This window comes from Chinchilla lanigera, unplaced genomic scaffold, assembly GCF_000276665.1.
Source record: "Chinchilla lanigera isolate Chin_1 unplaced genomic scaffold, ChiLan1.0 scaffold00008, whole genome shotgun sequence".
NCBI classification, from domain to species: domain Eukaryota; kingdom Metazoa; phylum Chordata; class Mammalia; order Rodentia; family Chinchillidae; genus Chinchilla; species Chinchilla lanigera.
In genome coordinates this window covers 21,940,980-21,955,444 of record NW_004955409.1, presented here as the reverse complement: position 1 = coordinate 21,955,444, position 14,465 = coordinate 21,940,980, and the positions used below count along the sequence as shown (strand labels likewise).

General features: G+C 39.8%; 1 protein-coding gene across 1 annotated transcript in view; it reads right to left on the bottom strand.

Moving 5' to 3' along the window:
* Positions 1 to 2,632: 2,632 nt before the first annotated feature.
* Positions 2,633 to 14,465, bottom strand: part of Fbxo33 (F-box protein 33) — a 22,950-nt gene continuing 11,117 nt past the window's right edge. Inside the window, exons 3-5 of the mRNA XM_005376882.2 lie at positions 7,221 to 7,331; positions 6,020 to 6,705; positions 2,633 to 4,648 (exon numbers count right to left, since the gene is read on the bottom strand). Of these exons, the coding sequence (XP_005376939.1) occupies positions 4,377 to 4,648; positions 6,020 to 6,705; positions 7,221 to 7,331 (1,069 nt within the window). The 3' untranslated portion in view covers positions 2,633 to 4,376. The remainder of the gene's footprint in view (positions 4,649 to 6,019; positions 6,706 to 7,220; positions 7,332 to 14,465) is intronic.

Sequence of the window (14,465 nt, the reverse complement as noted above, 5' to 3'; positions counted from 1 at the left end):
GCTCTAGGTTCCTTCTGCTGCTTTTGTTCTCCCGACACATGCAGCACTGAAGGCGCCCCCAGCGACGGAAGGCCGGGCTCTCGCTGGGCCAGGCTGCTCGAGCCTGCCTCTGCGACTTGCCGGCCAATGCTGTAATGTGTGTTCCCAATGTCTTCTTGCCGGCACATGGTATACCCTGCCCTAACTTGTTTTTAATCTTTCAGAAAAGATGACTTGTTCTGGAAACTTATTCACCGTGTATCTTCTATATTCTTTCACAAGCAGCAGCCCGAATTAGTGCACTGTACCAAAGCGGTGGCCCTCCAAGGCTCCAGGAGCCTGGGTCCGTCGCTCCTGATGCTTCCATTGAGCTGGATCTGACAGTGCCTGGGGTGGAGAGCAGGCGGGGAAACTCACTACGCCTGGGCCAGATGAGCGCCCATCATGGACAGGGGTATAGGAAGCTGTGAGCGAAGCAGGTGCCGGGTGTGCAAAGAGCTGGTAGGACACCCCAGTGCTGATGCCTGCAGGGGTAGCTGCTTGTGTTGAGGGAGACAGGAGCTGGGGTCAAAGGAGGATTCCCTGAGGGCCTCTGATCCCCTGCATGTGTCAGATACCCATGATTCTGGGTGGCTAACGTCTCAGCAGTCTCTTGAGTATCAGGGTTATGTGCAGGAAATTACGAACTGGAGCATCATTTCTTTGAAATACTTGTAACGAAAACGATCCATTTGAATTTTAATTCAATTCACATTACAGTTAAGTCCCTGACTTACAAACGTTCAAGTTGCAAACGTTTACGATGTAAGACTCAGCTTTGTCAAATAAAAACTGACTTAACATTCTCCCAGAATAGAGCTTGTTTGTAAGCTGGGACTTAGGGTACAGGCAGTCTCAACATTGAAGAAGAGCTGTTCAGTTCTTTAATTCTAGCTGTGTGTGTAGCTACTTGGGAGGCTGGGAGGGAAGCAGCAGAAGTTCAAAGTCAATCTGGGCAACATGGAAAAAAAAACTAAAAAATATGCACAACTTCAAAGCCAACGTAAGCCATGTTGCGAGATCCCACCTCAAACAATTTTTGTTCTTCATTTTACTAGTTTCTTTTTTTTTGGTCTTTCTGAGACAGTGTTTCACTATGCAGTTCAGGCTGGCCTCGAACTCACAGTGGTCCTCCTGCCTCAGCCTCCCAAGTGCTGGGAATAAAGGTGTGCGCCACCATGCCCAGCACTAGTAAGTATTTTGAATGGCTGGAAAATACATTTATTACCTATTTGTTGGATATTTCTCCTTGAGACAGTATTAAAATTTAGAGTGTCTATCAAAACATTTGACAAAATTATACTTGAAAGTTCTATATGAATTGTTTTCTGCCTCAAATCCTCTATATTTTATTTTTTCCTCAATTGTATAACATGACATTTTGGGTTCCAACTTCTTGTAGTTTATGAGTATCCCACACAGTATTTTCTGTGTGTCAGGACATGAGGTTTAGGAAACACTGCTTTAGACATTATGATGCGGTCCTTGGGAATTACTGACACCTGCTCTCGCGTCACTCAGCATTCTGACATGTGTCCAGCTTCATAGAAACTGCTCTGATGGATGTTATAAAGCACAAGCAAGCTAGTTTCGGTACGCTATCTGTGTTCAACTGCTACACAGCGTTCCTCTGAAGCCTCGCCCTACCAGCTCCCCAGCTTGTTTATTCTGGGGCGGTGGGGGAAACTGGAAGGTAATTTTAGATGTGTACGTTTCCTACAGTTTAATTAACTATGGTCAGACTATTTAAAACCTTTGTTCAAAGATGATCTTTTGTCTATGAGTGGTTGGGCTAAGAACAGTAGAGACTTTCAGTTGAAGACTGAGTCAGATAACCAAGTGCACTTTTAGAGATGAAGAAACAAGCTCGAAGAAGGGAAGGCTCTGCGCTCACGCAGAGCTAGCACTGGAGACGGCAAACCTGTGAGTTCAGTGCTTTACTACAGCAGCCCTCACGCACGCGCTACACATATAGCAGACCTCTTTTTCACACATTTTGGGTACATTTTAAATACACAAGCATGCGGACTCATTCAAAGGTGTTGGATACGTCTAAGAAACAAGGAATTGGTATGTGTTAAAAACAATTCTTTTTGAATACTAAACTATCCCAAGATGAGGCAGTGCCTGGAAGAGTGCAAAGTCTGGAAGGATTAAAGAAGGGAAGATAGAAGACGGAAAAGAAGACATTTTCTTGACAGCTGTTTTAACAACCAAGAATAGAAATCACAATATCAAACCAAAATAAAAAGATTTATGAAGTATTTAATATGAGCAAATCTAAGTATTTCTGCATATAGTACAGGAATTTTAAAAAATAAGCCCCTGTTGTCTATAAATGTTTATGGTAGCAATAAAGTATTTTGAATGCATAATACTCTAGAATTTTGTGCCAACTGGTCGTGTCTGCTTTTTAGCTTGTCTTTCGTTGAAGTGAATTAAAAACTTAAAACCTTTGAAACTGTTCAACCTAACGGTGTATTCCTACGTTAAAGATTTGCTGCACTACAATACAACAGCAGCTAACATGATTATAGACAATAGAAGGGTTACTGCAGTTTATTTAACTCTAAAAGTTTTCATGCTTCATATACAATAAAATATATTACAATGATCACTTTTTAATGCTTTATTCATTGATTAAAAGAATATACATTTAACATAAACCATACAACATCAGTCATCAGGTCAAACATTCAGCTGGTTTCCTTACAGTTTCTGTCAGGAGTTATTTTATCTGATTACATATACAAGATAAAATCTCACCACATCTGGCATTTACACACACTGTGCCAGTGGATTCACACTACTGATGTACATATAAAATCCGCATGGTATGTGCTCACTGGAGACAAAACAGTGCACACCTGTCAGAAGGTCATTTAATATAAGATGGTAAAACCATTTGTAAAACATATAAACTTTTTCCATAAATAGAATCATATCTGGACATCTGTTGCATAAATTGTGTTTCCAAAGCTTACAATAGAGCAGCCAGGTCTCAGCACTGCTGGGCACCCACGTTGGCTACTTACTTTATTATTGCAGACTGTCCTTTAACGTTAAATGCACAACATTCGTACCACTTAAAACTGGGGTCAGGTGGAAGTCTCACAGAGACCACGTCTGTACCGCGGTTGCCCTGAAACAGTTAAACTGGCTTTTAAAGCCTCTCAGATATAACAAGGTTTTAAAACATACTTCATGGAATGTTCTTCATGTATAATAGCAGCTCATACCGATGATAGAACAAGCTTTCGGTTTTTCCTTTCTTTCCTTTACATTCACTATTCACAGTGAAACAGGTGCATGTTTTTTTTTTCTTTTTTTTGTTTTTTCAGAGTTGAGGTTGCTGACTGAGCCACAGCACAGCTGTGTACCACAGGTCGAAATTCGACCTTAAATATTACAATCTAGCAGTATCTGGCTGGCCAGAATGGGCCGGCCCCTGCCAGCATGTGGGCACTTCATTTAAATCTATTCTTTGGCAGCTGACACGCGTGCTGACAGAGAAAAATCCAGTGACTCGTTGCAAGGGATTTCACGACTAATGTTTTTAAGCATGTGTGTTTACAACTCTACTTTGATTTTGTTCAGGAGGTTTTACCCTGGAATAGTTTCTTTCTTCCTCCACTACTTGGAATCTGGGCTGGAAAGCTAACAATGTGTAATGTAATGGATGAATAAAGTTATGTCAGATGTAGTTAAAAAAAATCCAACAATTTGAGTATTCATATTTATGTAAATGCATTAAAAAACGGATTAAGCAATGTTCTACCCTAGTACTATATGAAATCCACCATGGTAATTGGTGCTATCAACTACTATATAGGTAATGAAAGTTAGTTGGCTTCCCGTTACATATAACCATTTGGGACCATAGTATCTTTCTCTCTTCCATTTCAAATCAAATTACTGAAATGCTGCTGGAATACATAGATGCAGTGCATTGCATACAAATCCACCAGGCTATGGATATATATATATATATACATACGTATAAAAATATTTTGGCTCCTGAGCTCTGAACTCTGACACACAAAGAATAAAAATATCAAAAAGGCAGAGTAACTCAGTGAAAAACAAAGTTAGCCAGCAACCTCAGACAGTCTTCGGTTGTATGTCCTTAAGGTCTGGTAAGGATTTCATTAACCGTGAAAGCCCTATACAGTGTCACTTTGAACTTCTAAACCAATACCCGACTACGTTCTTTGATCAAGAAGTAGAATATACATATATCATTCTATAAAGCTAATACTGATTAAACACGGCACAAAGGGATTAATTCACACTACTGAAAAAAAATAATGGGACCCTACTTGCATATGTAACCACAGGAATTGTACATTTAAAAAAAGCTAAACGTCTTCGCTGAAGGTTTGCATCTCTCTGTAAAAATGACGATTTGGTTCAGTGAAGACACTGAGTGATTCGATGTCCATGACTGCATGCCAAGGCTGGCCCAGGCCCAGGGATACCTGCTCAATGAGGTTGTGCACGGGGTCCACGTCCTGGTCAGCCAGTTCACCCTGGTCAAAATCAATGCTTTCCTCAGTGACTTCAAGCACTTTCAGGTCAGAGCCACGAAGACGAGCAATGGCGATGAGGTTGTGCGCCCACACTGTGTAACCTTAGGAACAAGCAGAAGACTCGGTTAGCTCCTTACACTCGTGTCTTTGCTAAGTCAGTCTCTCCCTCATTCAGTGCTTCTGGAGAAGATTCAAACATGCCTGGCAACATGTTATTTCTTAGAAGTAAAAAAAAAGGATTTTAAAAGACTGATTTAATACATATATTTAGCATAAAAATAAACCTTTTAGAAGAGGGGGAAAAAAGACTGATTTAAGAGCCAGGTGTGGTAGCACATGTCTATCCCAGCACTTGCGAGGCTGAGGCAGGAGGTTCATGATGAGTTCAAGCCCAGCCTGGGCTGTACAGTGACACCCTGTCTCAAAAAACCCCACAAAAACCACTGATTTAAATGAATTTTTAAGTAATGTGTCATTTTTTAAAATCACCATTTTACTTAACACTTAATTTTGTTTATACTTTCAGTATTGATCTATGTTTTGATACTACCTCTGATGTCTGGCTAAATTATAAAGCAAAACATGAAAAGCAATACACATTCACTCCCACACGTAAGTAGGCTAGAAGTTTCAAAAATAATGATACAGAGCTAATAAAGAGAATTTAAGACATTCTTACAGATTTTTTTCTCCATAAAAGTATCAGAAAAAGTAAAATGTTCTTGCAGTTTGTGAGAACAGCAACTTTATTCAAACAAGAATAATTCATGTTAAGATGAATGGCCCCACTAAGAAATAAACATAACTATGGAGTAATTTTTTAAAAAAACATACAAACTAACACATTAATGTCTACAACTGGACAGGCATGGTGGCTCATGCCTGCAATCCCAACAGTTGGGAGGCTGAGGCTTCCCATTAAATATAACAGGAGTATCACTGTGAGTTCGAGGCCAGCCTGGGCTACAAAGTGAGATCAAAACAGCCTGAAAGTGAGCTACAAAGGGAGTTCCAGCCAGTGAAACTCACTCTCTCTCTCTCTCTCTCTCTCTCTCTCACACACACACACACACACACACAAACACACTATCTAGAACCTAAAAGATGAGGCAGTGAACACAAATATTTTCCTTTCCTTCTGTGTTAATGCTTTTTTGGGGGGGTCTTATGATTACAGAAAATAATACTATACGTATGTATATGTTTCCTTAGCTGAATTACTTTCAAATGGTTTGTGTGTGTGTGTGTGTGTGTGTGTGAAGAAGCACATGAAAGAAGATGAAGAGGGAAGTTGGAGCAGAATCCTTGCAGGTTGAGGTATGACTTTCAATTTCTAAGTGATGTAGTTTACAAACTTAAAAAGCGTAAGAGTGTGCGTATCAACTTGTGAGATGTCAGTGCCATCTTTTTATGGGCGTAAACTATTTCATGTGTAATGCTAATAGCAAATTATAGTGAACAAAATTACGCACCGTGAATTGCTAGGAGAGCGAGCTTTGTGCACTTCCATGCTAACAAGACCAGTGGATCTTCGTTTCTGTTGTCACTAAGATCTGGAAAGCCAGACGTGTCAATCACATCATTCATCAATATAAAGTGAGTGAGGAACTTGTCGTACTGCCTGGATATGAGATCCACAATAGCCCCTGAAACACAAGTGACGTAGCTGTCAAAGTGAATCCTCTCCAGTGGTATGCTGGGTTTCAGGATCTTCAGCATGTCTTCACTCTTGATATCAAATGCCATTATGTAGACGCGGAGACTGGTGCTCTTCCGAGACAGGGCTTTCCAATGCTCATCGTTCGGCATGTTGTCCAGAGACTTGTGCATCACAGAAACATTGTGGACCAGGAGGGACAGTCGCTGCAAAGGCACATGGTTGCTATCGGTTAAGACTCTTGCCATCTCAGCTGTAAAGTCACAGAAGTCCAGAGCAAGTGAGCGCAGATTCACAAATCGCTCCAGTTCGACTGCAGTGATAAGAGTGCTGTTGCCAGGAATATTGTTGTCCAGTAAACTCAGGTGCTCCATGGTGTTGGCAATGGAGTTAGAGAGAGATGACAGTGATGTCGGGGTCACTATTTCCAGCATAAACCCACAGGACAGCCATTTCAGCTGCCTACTATTACTCAGTATTTCTTCAAACAGCTGCTGAATTCTATAAGGAAAACAAAGCACAATGATCTCACGAACAGTTAGCTCTCATTTTTTAAACAATGATATTTGAAATAGGTGATAAATGGCATGTAATGCTGAGATACATTTTCCCTCATTAGTTAATTTCTAGTAATCCATAATAAACACCATTAAAACAATGAAAATATGCAATGTTAATCATATAGAAATATTAAACATAAAAATGTTGCTTCTCTAAGGAAAACAGTATTTTATACCAACATGGTGGAAAAGACTGTTAACATACAACTTATGTTATAGGAAAAGCAAATACACATTAACAGTTTTAGGGAGCAATAATTATCCAGCAAGCTATTCTGATTTTCTTCAAGATTTAGGACATGGAATGGCATATACTGATTACTGTATTTCATCATTATTATGATGTGTGTTCTTTTAGAAAACAAAATCATTACTCTTCTGCTTATATCGTAATTTTACAGAAAAAAGCTAGAATTACTATTAAAATAAGCCCTATCTACTAACTATATAACTTACTGTTTAATTTTTTTGCCATCAGGATCCACCTTGCTGAGGTATGTATTTGACAAACTTCCTTGCTGTTGTAGAACACTTATGTCTCCAAAAAGGCTAAATTTCTGGAGGTTCCTACAAGAAAGATTATTTAAAATGATTTTCTAAATGAATAATACCTAAAAATATAAATAAGATAAAAATATGCAAAAGTGATAGTCTAGAAACATTTTTACTTGTAACTCCTTGGAATCCAGTTAAGTACTTTCAGATTGTTGTATGCACACCGTACAAAGCAACACAGTACCGGAGAAATAGCATGAGTTTGAAAGAATAAGGACCTGCATGTCAAGACTAGTTCAGATCTCATATTTTAATGACTATCCAAGTCTCTCAACGTGCCTGGGACTCAGTTCTTCATCAGTATGAAATAAACCCTTCTTACAGGAATTAGGTCTCAGTAACAAAATGGCCTAGGAAGAACTGTATAAGCTCTAAGTTTTATACAGATGTTCACTATAAGATTTTCTGAAACTGGGAAATGTGTCAAATGGTCAAAGGCTAGGACTCCCAGAAGTGGCCCCCGCCTCATAAGGAATACTCTGACTAAAATCTAAAGAGAATCTTCCCCAGTTTTATGATAAAAAAGTTAATCATCAATGGAGGCAAAAAATTATGTAAACATCTTTTAATTTATTTATTTTTGTCTTTTTGAGACAAGGTCTCGCTAGGCAGTTCAGGCTGGCCTTGAGCTCACTTTGTCGCCCAGGCTGGTCTCGAACTTGCAATGATCCTTCTGCCGCAGCCTCCCCAGTGCTGGGATTACAGGCGTGCATGACCACACCAGGCTACATCTTTTAATTTTTGATGATGTCAGCTATAAAACATAGTTTTCTAACAGTAAAATTCTAAGCAAAGTAGGCAAACACTCTTATGACTAGATAAAAATACAGCCTACTCAATGGCAACAACCACCAGCTAGATGCCGTCTCCGTGCTGCAAAAGATGGGCACCAGCTACAGACTCCATTTATACCATAGAAGGGTGACTTATACATGAAGTGTGTAATACACAAAGTGATTAAAAGATTTACACAAATAGAAAAAGCCATTTTTTGATGTTACATTATCCAAAATTAACAGTCTAGTTTCACTGAAAGCTTGATTTGAAAATTTAGCGTAAGTAACAGTCACTATGTCCCTTATGCATTCAATCAGATCTCCCTTGACCACCTCCAAGTGCCAGTGGCCAAGCACATATCAGAGTTGCAGCAGTGACCCTATGCCGCGAAGGACAAGAACACGGTCCCATGGGAGTGGCGGACACTGCTCACTCAGAGAAGGCTTCCCTAGGTAAGCTAAATGCATTGCAGCGAAAAGCGCTAACAGGAGGAGGGAGGTGTGACAGGGAAAAGAAAGGCTAGGTGCAGAGCCTCTTCGGCTGATGGAAGCGAAGTGAGCTGAGAGGACTCCGGAGTGACTGCAGACAGCAACTGAACAGGAACTGAACCGAGGCTGCAGATGCACGTAAACAGTCCTAGGTCCAAGAAAGGGTTTTGGGTTTTGCCTTCACCATAATGAGCTGAAATTAACCAGATTAAGTTTGTGTCTGGAGAGGAGGGCAAAGTCAAGTGGGGAGACTAGGTAAGAGGGAATTTAATTTTTTTTCCCTAGAGATAGGGTCTCCCTCTGGAGTTCAGGCTGGCTACAGCCCAGGCTGGCTTCAAACTGCTGGCAATCCTCCTGCCCCAGCCTCGCTTGCACCACCATGAGCAGCTAAAAGAGTAAGTATTTTAACAAGGACGAAAGATAATGGTAGCTTGACGTGGATTTCTGGTGGTAGAGGTGGAGACCGGACAGCCTCTACCTTATACTTAGGGGTAAAATGGACAAGAGTGGGTGCTGGATTAGCCGCAGGAGGAAAGGGACGGGGAGTCAGTAACTCCTAAACTTGCTGGGTTGCAGAACTACAAGGATGGTAGAACTTTTCATAATAGAAATGAATAAGAGATTAGTCAGGGATTAATAAAAGATTAATCAGGTAGATTATGAGCTCAATGTTTTATACACATTCAGTTAGAGGTGCTCTTAAAATGCTCAGTACTTTCTAAGCTTAGAAATAAAAGAAACAGAACTATATAAAAATGAAAAGCCTGATGTTCAATGGTGTATTTCATAAAAAAGGGCACAACAACGTAGTGAGAACAATGTGTGATAAATGTTCTTTTATTTATAAAAGAATCCCACATAAATCAAGAAAAAAAGTCAAACTCTAACCAGCAAAAACATAAAATAGCCACCCTAGAATCTGTCAAGGAAAACAGAGGGATTAGTAATGGAAGTGCTCTAATTTTTCTTTACTCTTAAAAATTTTCAAATTTGTCATTATAGTTAACTATAATCATCTTTGAATGTGATGACCAGAACTGTAACCTTAAAAAATGTAAAAGACAGACATAATGCTTAAAAAAAGACTTTCCATTAAAAACAAGGATATAAACCCTGCTCTTGAGAGAACAGCTACCATATTAGACTCCGAAGGATACATTAATATACAGAGTCCGCCAAAATAATGTATACACACTTCAGGAAAAGAAAAACAGTACGTTTTCCCAACAGTATTACCCTCGTATGGGGGACCCTAGAGGATGGCATAAATCACAGAAAACTCACTACACCACTGGTTCCTAGAGAAGAAACTGAAAATGCATGTGCAGCAATCTCTTTTTTTTTTTTTTTTTTTTTTGGTTTTTCTCCGGTACCGGGAACCGAACTCACGACCTTGCGCTTGCCAGGCAGGCGCTTTTGCCGCTGAGCTAAATCCCCAGCCCATGTGCAGCAATCTCAATGACCACGGTTACCCAGGCAGCAGCTGGCTGTACTAAAAAGCATCTGGAAGCTTACGGCCACCACTCTGAGCACCTCCTGTAACGGCAGAGGCTAAAGGTATCTTGTATTAATCTCATGGAGACTCAATAAACTTAGCATTAAAATATTTATACAAGTTTTTCTCTTCCTGAAGTGTGTATACATTTGGTTGGTGGACTGTATGTGTGTGTGTGTGTGTGTGTGTGTGTATATATGTTTATGTGGATGTGTATTTGTTTAGCTTCCCCTATCATTTCAATTTATACTATTCATATCAAGGTCTAGGTAGTCCTTCTGTTCTCTCCCTCCACGGCCACTCACACTACAATGCAGACAGATAATCTACATTTCCCAGACCTCCATCCTCTCTTCTACCCCTCTCTCATCTCTTTTTCTGTTACTTCAGTTCATCTGTATCAGATTCCTACTTATCAAGATCCCAGGAGTATACTTTGGGATTCATTTAATGTGCAGTATTTGAGTTTTATTTATACATGAATATATACTATTTCATGCATTGTATGCGCTAAATAACACTTTATTGCCTACTGATTGAATAAGTTAAAAAATAAAACAGAAAAATAATCTTTCACCATTAGAGCAAATAGCCCAGATTTCTAGCCAAAAAGTGTTGCTCTTTTTAGCAACTGTTGGCAAAATAGTGATTATATGTCCTCTGTTGTTATCAGCAGTTCAAAGTAGGGTTTAATAAAAGATTTTTCCAATTTATTATCTCACAGATGTTATGTGGGATTACACAATTTAAAACAAAATTTTTCTAATTCTACTTTTCTGTTCAATTGTGACTAAAGTCTCCTTGAAATGTCATTGTCCTGGGCACTTAAAATTTTACTGGCAAACAACACTGAATTTCTTCAGCAACGCAGCCATCTAAAATTCCCTATCATTCATACCATGACTCTGTGTCCAAATAATCCGGACAATTAACACCCAAATGCACTTCATAATTCTTAGCACTACTGCAAAACTGTGGTAAGATCTTATGCATTCATTTTATTTCCTAAGCTAAATGCATCCTGCCCAACAGTTTTCATTAGCATGAATCTATTCACTGATTTATGCTGATATTCACAACAGGTTAACTTTTCTTGAAATAATCGGTAAAAATGTTGAAAAATATTAAATATTACATTTATTTGGCACAAACTATTCAAGCATTTGCAATTATTTTCTTTTTCACATATACTGGCCTGAACCTTTATTACTGAAATAATCAAAATAAACCACATTATAAGGAGGAAGAGTGACAGTGCTCGCCCCTTTAAAGCAGCAGTCCCGCACCTTCTGGCACCAGGCACTGGCTTGCCAGGGTGGGGCGGGGGAGTGTGTGCCGGGCTGGAGGGCTTGGGTGACAGTTTGGGGGTAGCATTCTCACGGAGGGTGAGCAACCCGCATCCCTCACGCACAGCTCAAGCAGGGCTCTTGCTCCTTTCTATCTACCGCTGCTGCTGACCTGCCAGGAGGCGGGCTCAGTAGTGTGCCGTGAGGGAGCAGCAGGAAACATCAGCTCTGCTGGCTGGGCCACTGCTCACCTCCTGCTGTGCAGTCGGGCTCCTTACAGGCCACAGACAGGCGCAGCGCCCGGCCCTGGGGCGCCTGTTGGAAAGGTACGCCCACAGGAAGTAGTGAAAATGCACTGCATGGGAAGTCAGGAGTCCAAAAATGCAGTAAGTGTCTGACCTGCAGTTTTATCTGTAAAGTTAGGAAATGTCTAGGTTATTTTAAAATGGGAAAAAAGATGGGCGTGGTGGTGTATGCCTGTGATCCTAGCAATTGGGAGGCTGAAGCAGGAGGATCCTTACGAGTTTGAGGCCAGGCTGGGCTACAAAGTGAGTTCAAGGCTAGCCTGCACTGCATAGTGAGACACTCCCTCAAAAAGACAAAACAAACAAAAACAAAAAACCTTGTCATTTTGGCTCAAATTATCATTCATTTTTGGGGAGCTAGGTCTGCAACAGCTGCAGCATATCCCGACAGTGGCAGTAGCTCAGCTGTATTTGTCAAGAGTTTCTAAGGCTTTTAACATTAGTATTATTAGTGAGAGTAACATTTCAAATTCTAAGATACCCAAGTTAACTGTTTTTTTTTTTTTTTGAGACAGAGTCTTGCTAGGTAGTGAAGACTGGCCTTGAACTTGTTTATGTAGCCCAGGCTGGCCTCAGACTCAAGGTGATCTTCCTGTCTCAGCCTCCTCTTCCCTCCTCATCCCAGGAGGGTGCTGGGATTACAGGTATGCACCATATCATGCTCACTCTGACAGTTATTCATTGAAGTGTTATTCATTTATATAAATTTAAACTGAATTATATCCACTGACTCCAATTTATATTAAAGTTGGAGTTAGGACCTGGAAGGTAGGTAACTACCAAGGACATTTACTGTATCCTGACAGTATTTATTCTCTGATGAACTATTACGTATTTACACTACTTTTAAAATTTCCAAGTGTTACAGTAAGACATTATAAAATATGCTGGTCTTGCAAAGTGAGTCTGAGAGTGTTCCTTCCTCTTCATTTCTTTAAAAGACTAGTTTAAGAAGGTCTGCGTTAGTTCTTTAAATGGTTGGTAGAATTAGCAGCAGCTGGTCTTGTGCTTTTCTTTTGGGAGGTTTTTGATTATTGAGTCAATATTTTTACTCATATTGATCTATCATGCTTTCTACTTTTTCATGACTCAGTTTTGGTAGACTGTATGTTTGGTAGAATTTAGGAAATTACTCATTTTCCTTAGATTATCCAGTTCATTTTACCAATAATGATCTCTAGTGAGCTTTAAACTTTATTTGTTCTGTATTTTTCAGATTTTCCATTATTACAAACACATTACTGGAGAATTATGGAAAAATTTTAAAGTAGCTTTTACTCTTGTAAAAACCATTAACTTTAAAATCATTTAGAAAAACAAAAAGCTGGGTGTGGTGGCACATGCTTGCAATTGAAGCTCCGCCAGATGCTGAGGCAGGAGGATTCCAAGTTTAAGGTCATCTCAGACAATTTAGCAAGCTCCTGTCTCAGAATGCAGTTAAAAAGGCTGTGGATGGAGCTCAGTGTTAGAACAGTTGCCCAGCATGGGGGAGCCTCTAAATTCAATCTGCAGTACTGAGAGAAAAAAAGTTGAACTGAATCATAGTAAAATTTAATAGGTTAATAGTTAATTCTTATTATAGTAGGCCCACCAATACATGTAGAAACATTCCTTACAGATGTAAGGACAGACTTATGGAATCATCCAATTCAATCCTATCTTTTTACAGATGAGGAAATTAAAGTGATTTATTCAAGACTGCAGCACTAGCTAAGGCCCAGCCAACAAAAGAATCCAGGTTTTGACACTCACTTTGCTCATACTGTTTCGAAGAACTAAAATAGCTTGAATACAATGGTCTTGTTGAAAGCGACAGGAAAAACTCTAAGTGGCCTATTTTAGAGCAGTATATGAGGTACAGTTATAGAAAAAAAATGTAGGTACTTACTTCTCCAGTCAAAACGGAACTTTATTTAGTAAGTGATATGGAAACCAACAGTTAACTTTAAAACTTAGAAAAACAAAAAGTAAAACTGACAATTCAAGGGCAGCTTTCAAGTATATTATGCGGAAATTATTGTGGCAAATTCAGGCTGCCTCCACACTGTTTGTTACCGTTTCAGGCGGTGGTGCAGGGACTAAAAAGAACACACAGGCCCCAACACTAGGACGGAACCTACCGAACGGAGGCAATAAACAGGCGTTTCCTCCGCAGCTAGGCGATGCTTCCAACAACACTGACACCAACTGCGGCACGTTATCTCCTCTTAAGGTAAATCTGTGACCTGAGTTTTACTTATTCATTCAGTTGCTTACTGTTGAATAGCAAGTGAAACTAAAGTAAAACGTGTTCTTTCCTACAGAAGGTCTACAACTTTGTTCAACAGATGTGTAACAAACACATGCCTGAAAAACATTACCCTGGGTGAGAAATACTTTCTTTCCTATTAATTCTTCAAATTAATTTGGTTCATATAGCAGTATTAATAGGACAGGAGCTGTTTACCAGCCCATTAGTAGATCCCACGTAGTACTGTGGAATAGCACAAAGCCAGGAAGGTGCTTGATAATCTTTCTAAGGTATGCAAAAGGCCATGCTATCACTAAAGAGAATGGATTTCTTCAGCTTAGTTGTCTTCTTCTCTAGCCATATTTTAAGAACTCATGGGTTCCAGAGAGAACTAAATCACAACATCGAGCACTTACCACTTGGAAGTTCTGCCTACAGACTGGTCTCCTGCTCTTTGCTTATTCAATTACTTTTTTTTTTGGTCTTTTTGAGACAGGGTCTCGCTATGCAGTTCAGGCTGGCCTTGAGCTCACTTTGTAGCCCAGGCTGGTCTCGAACTCACAAC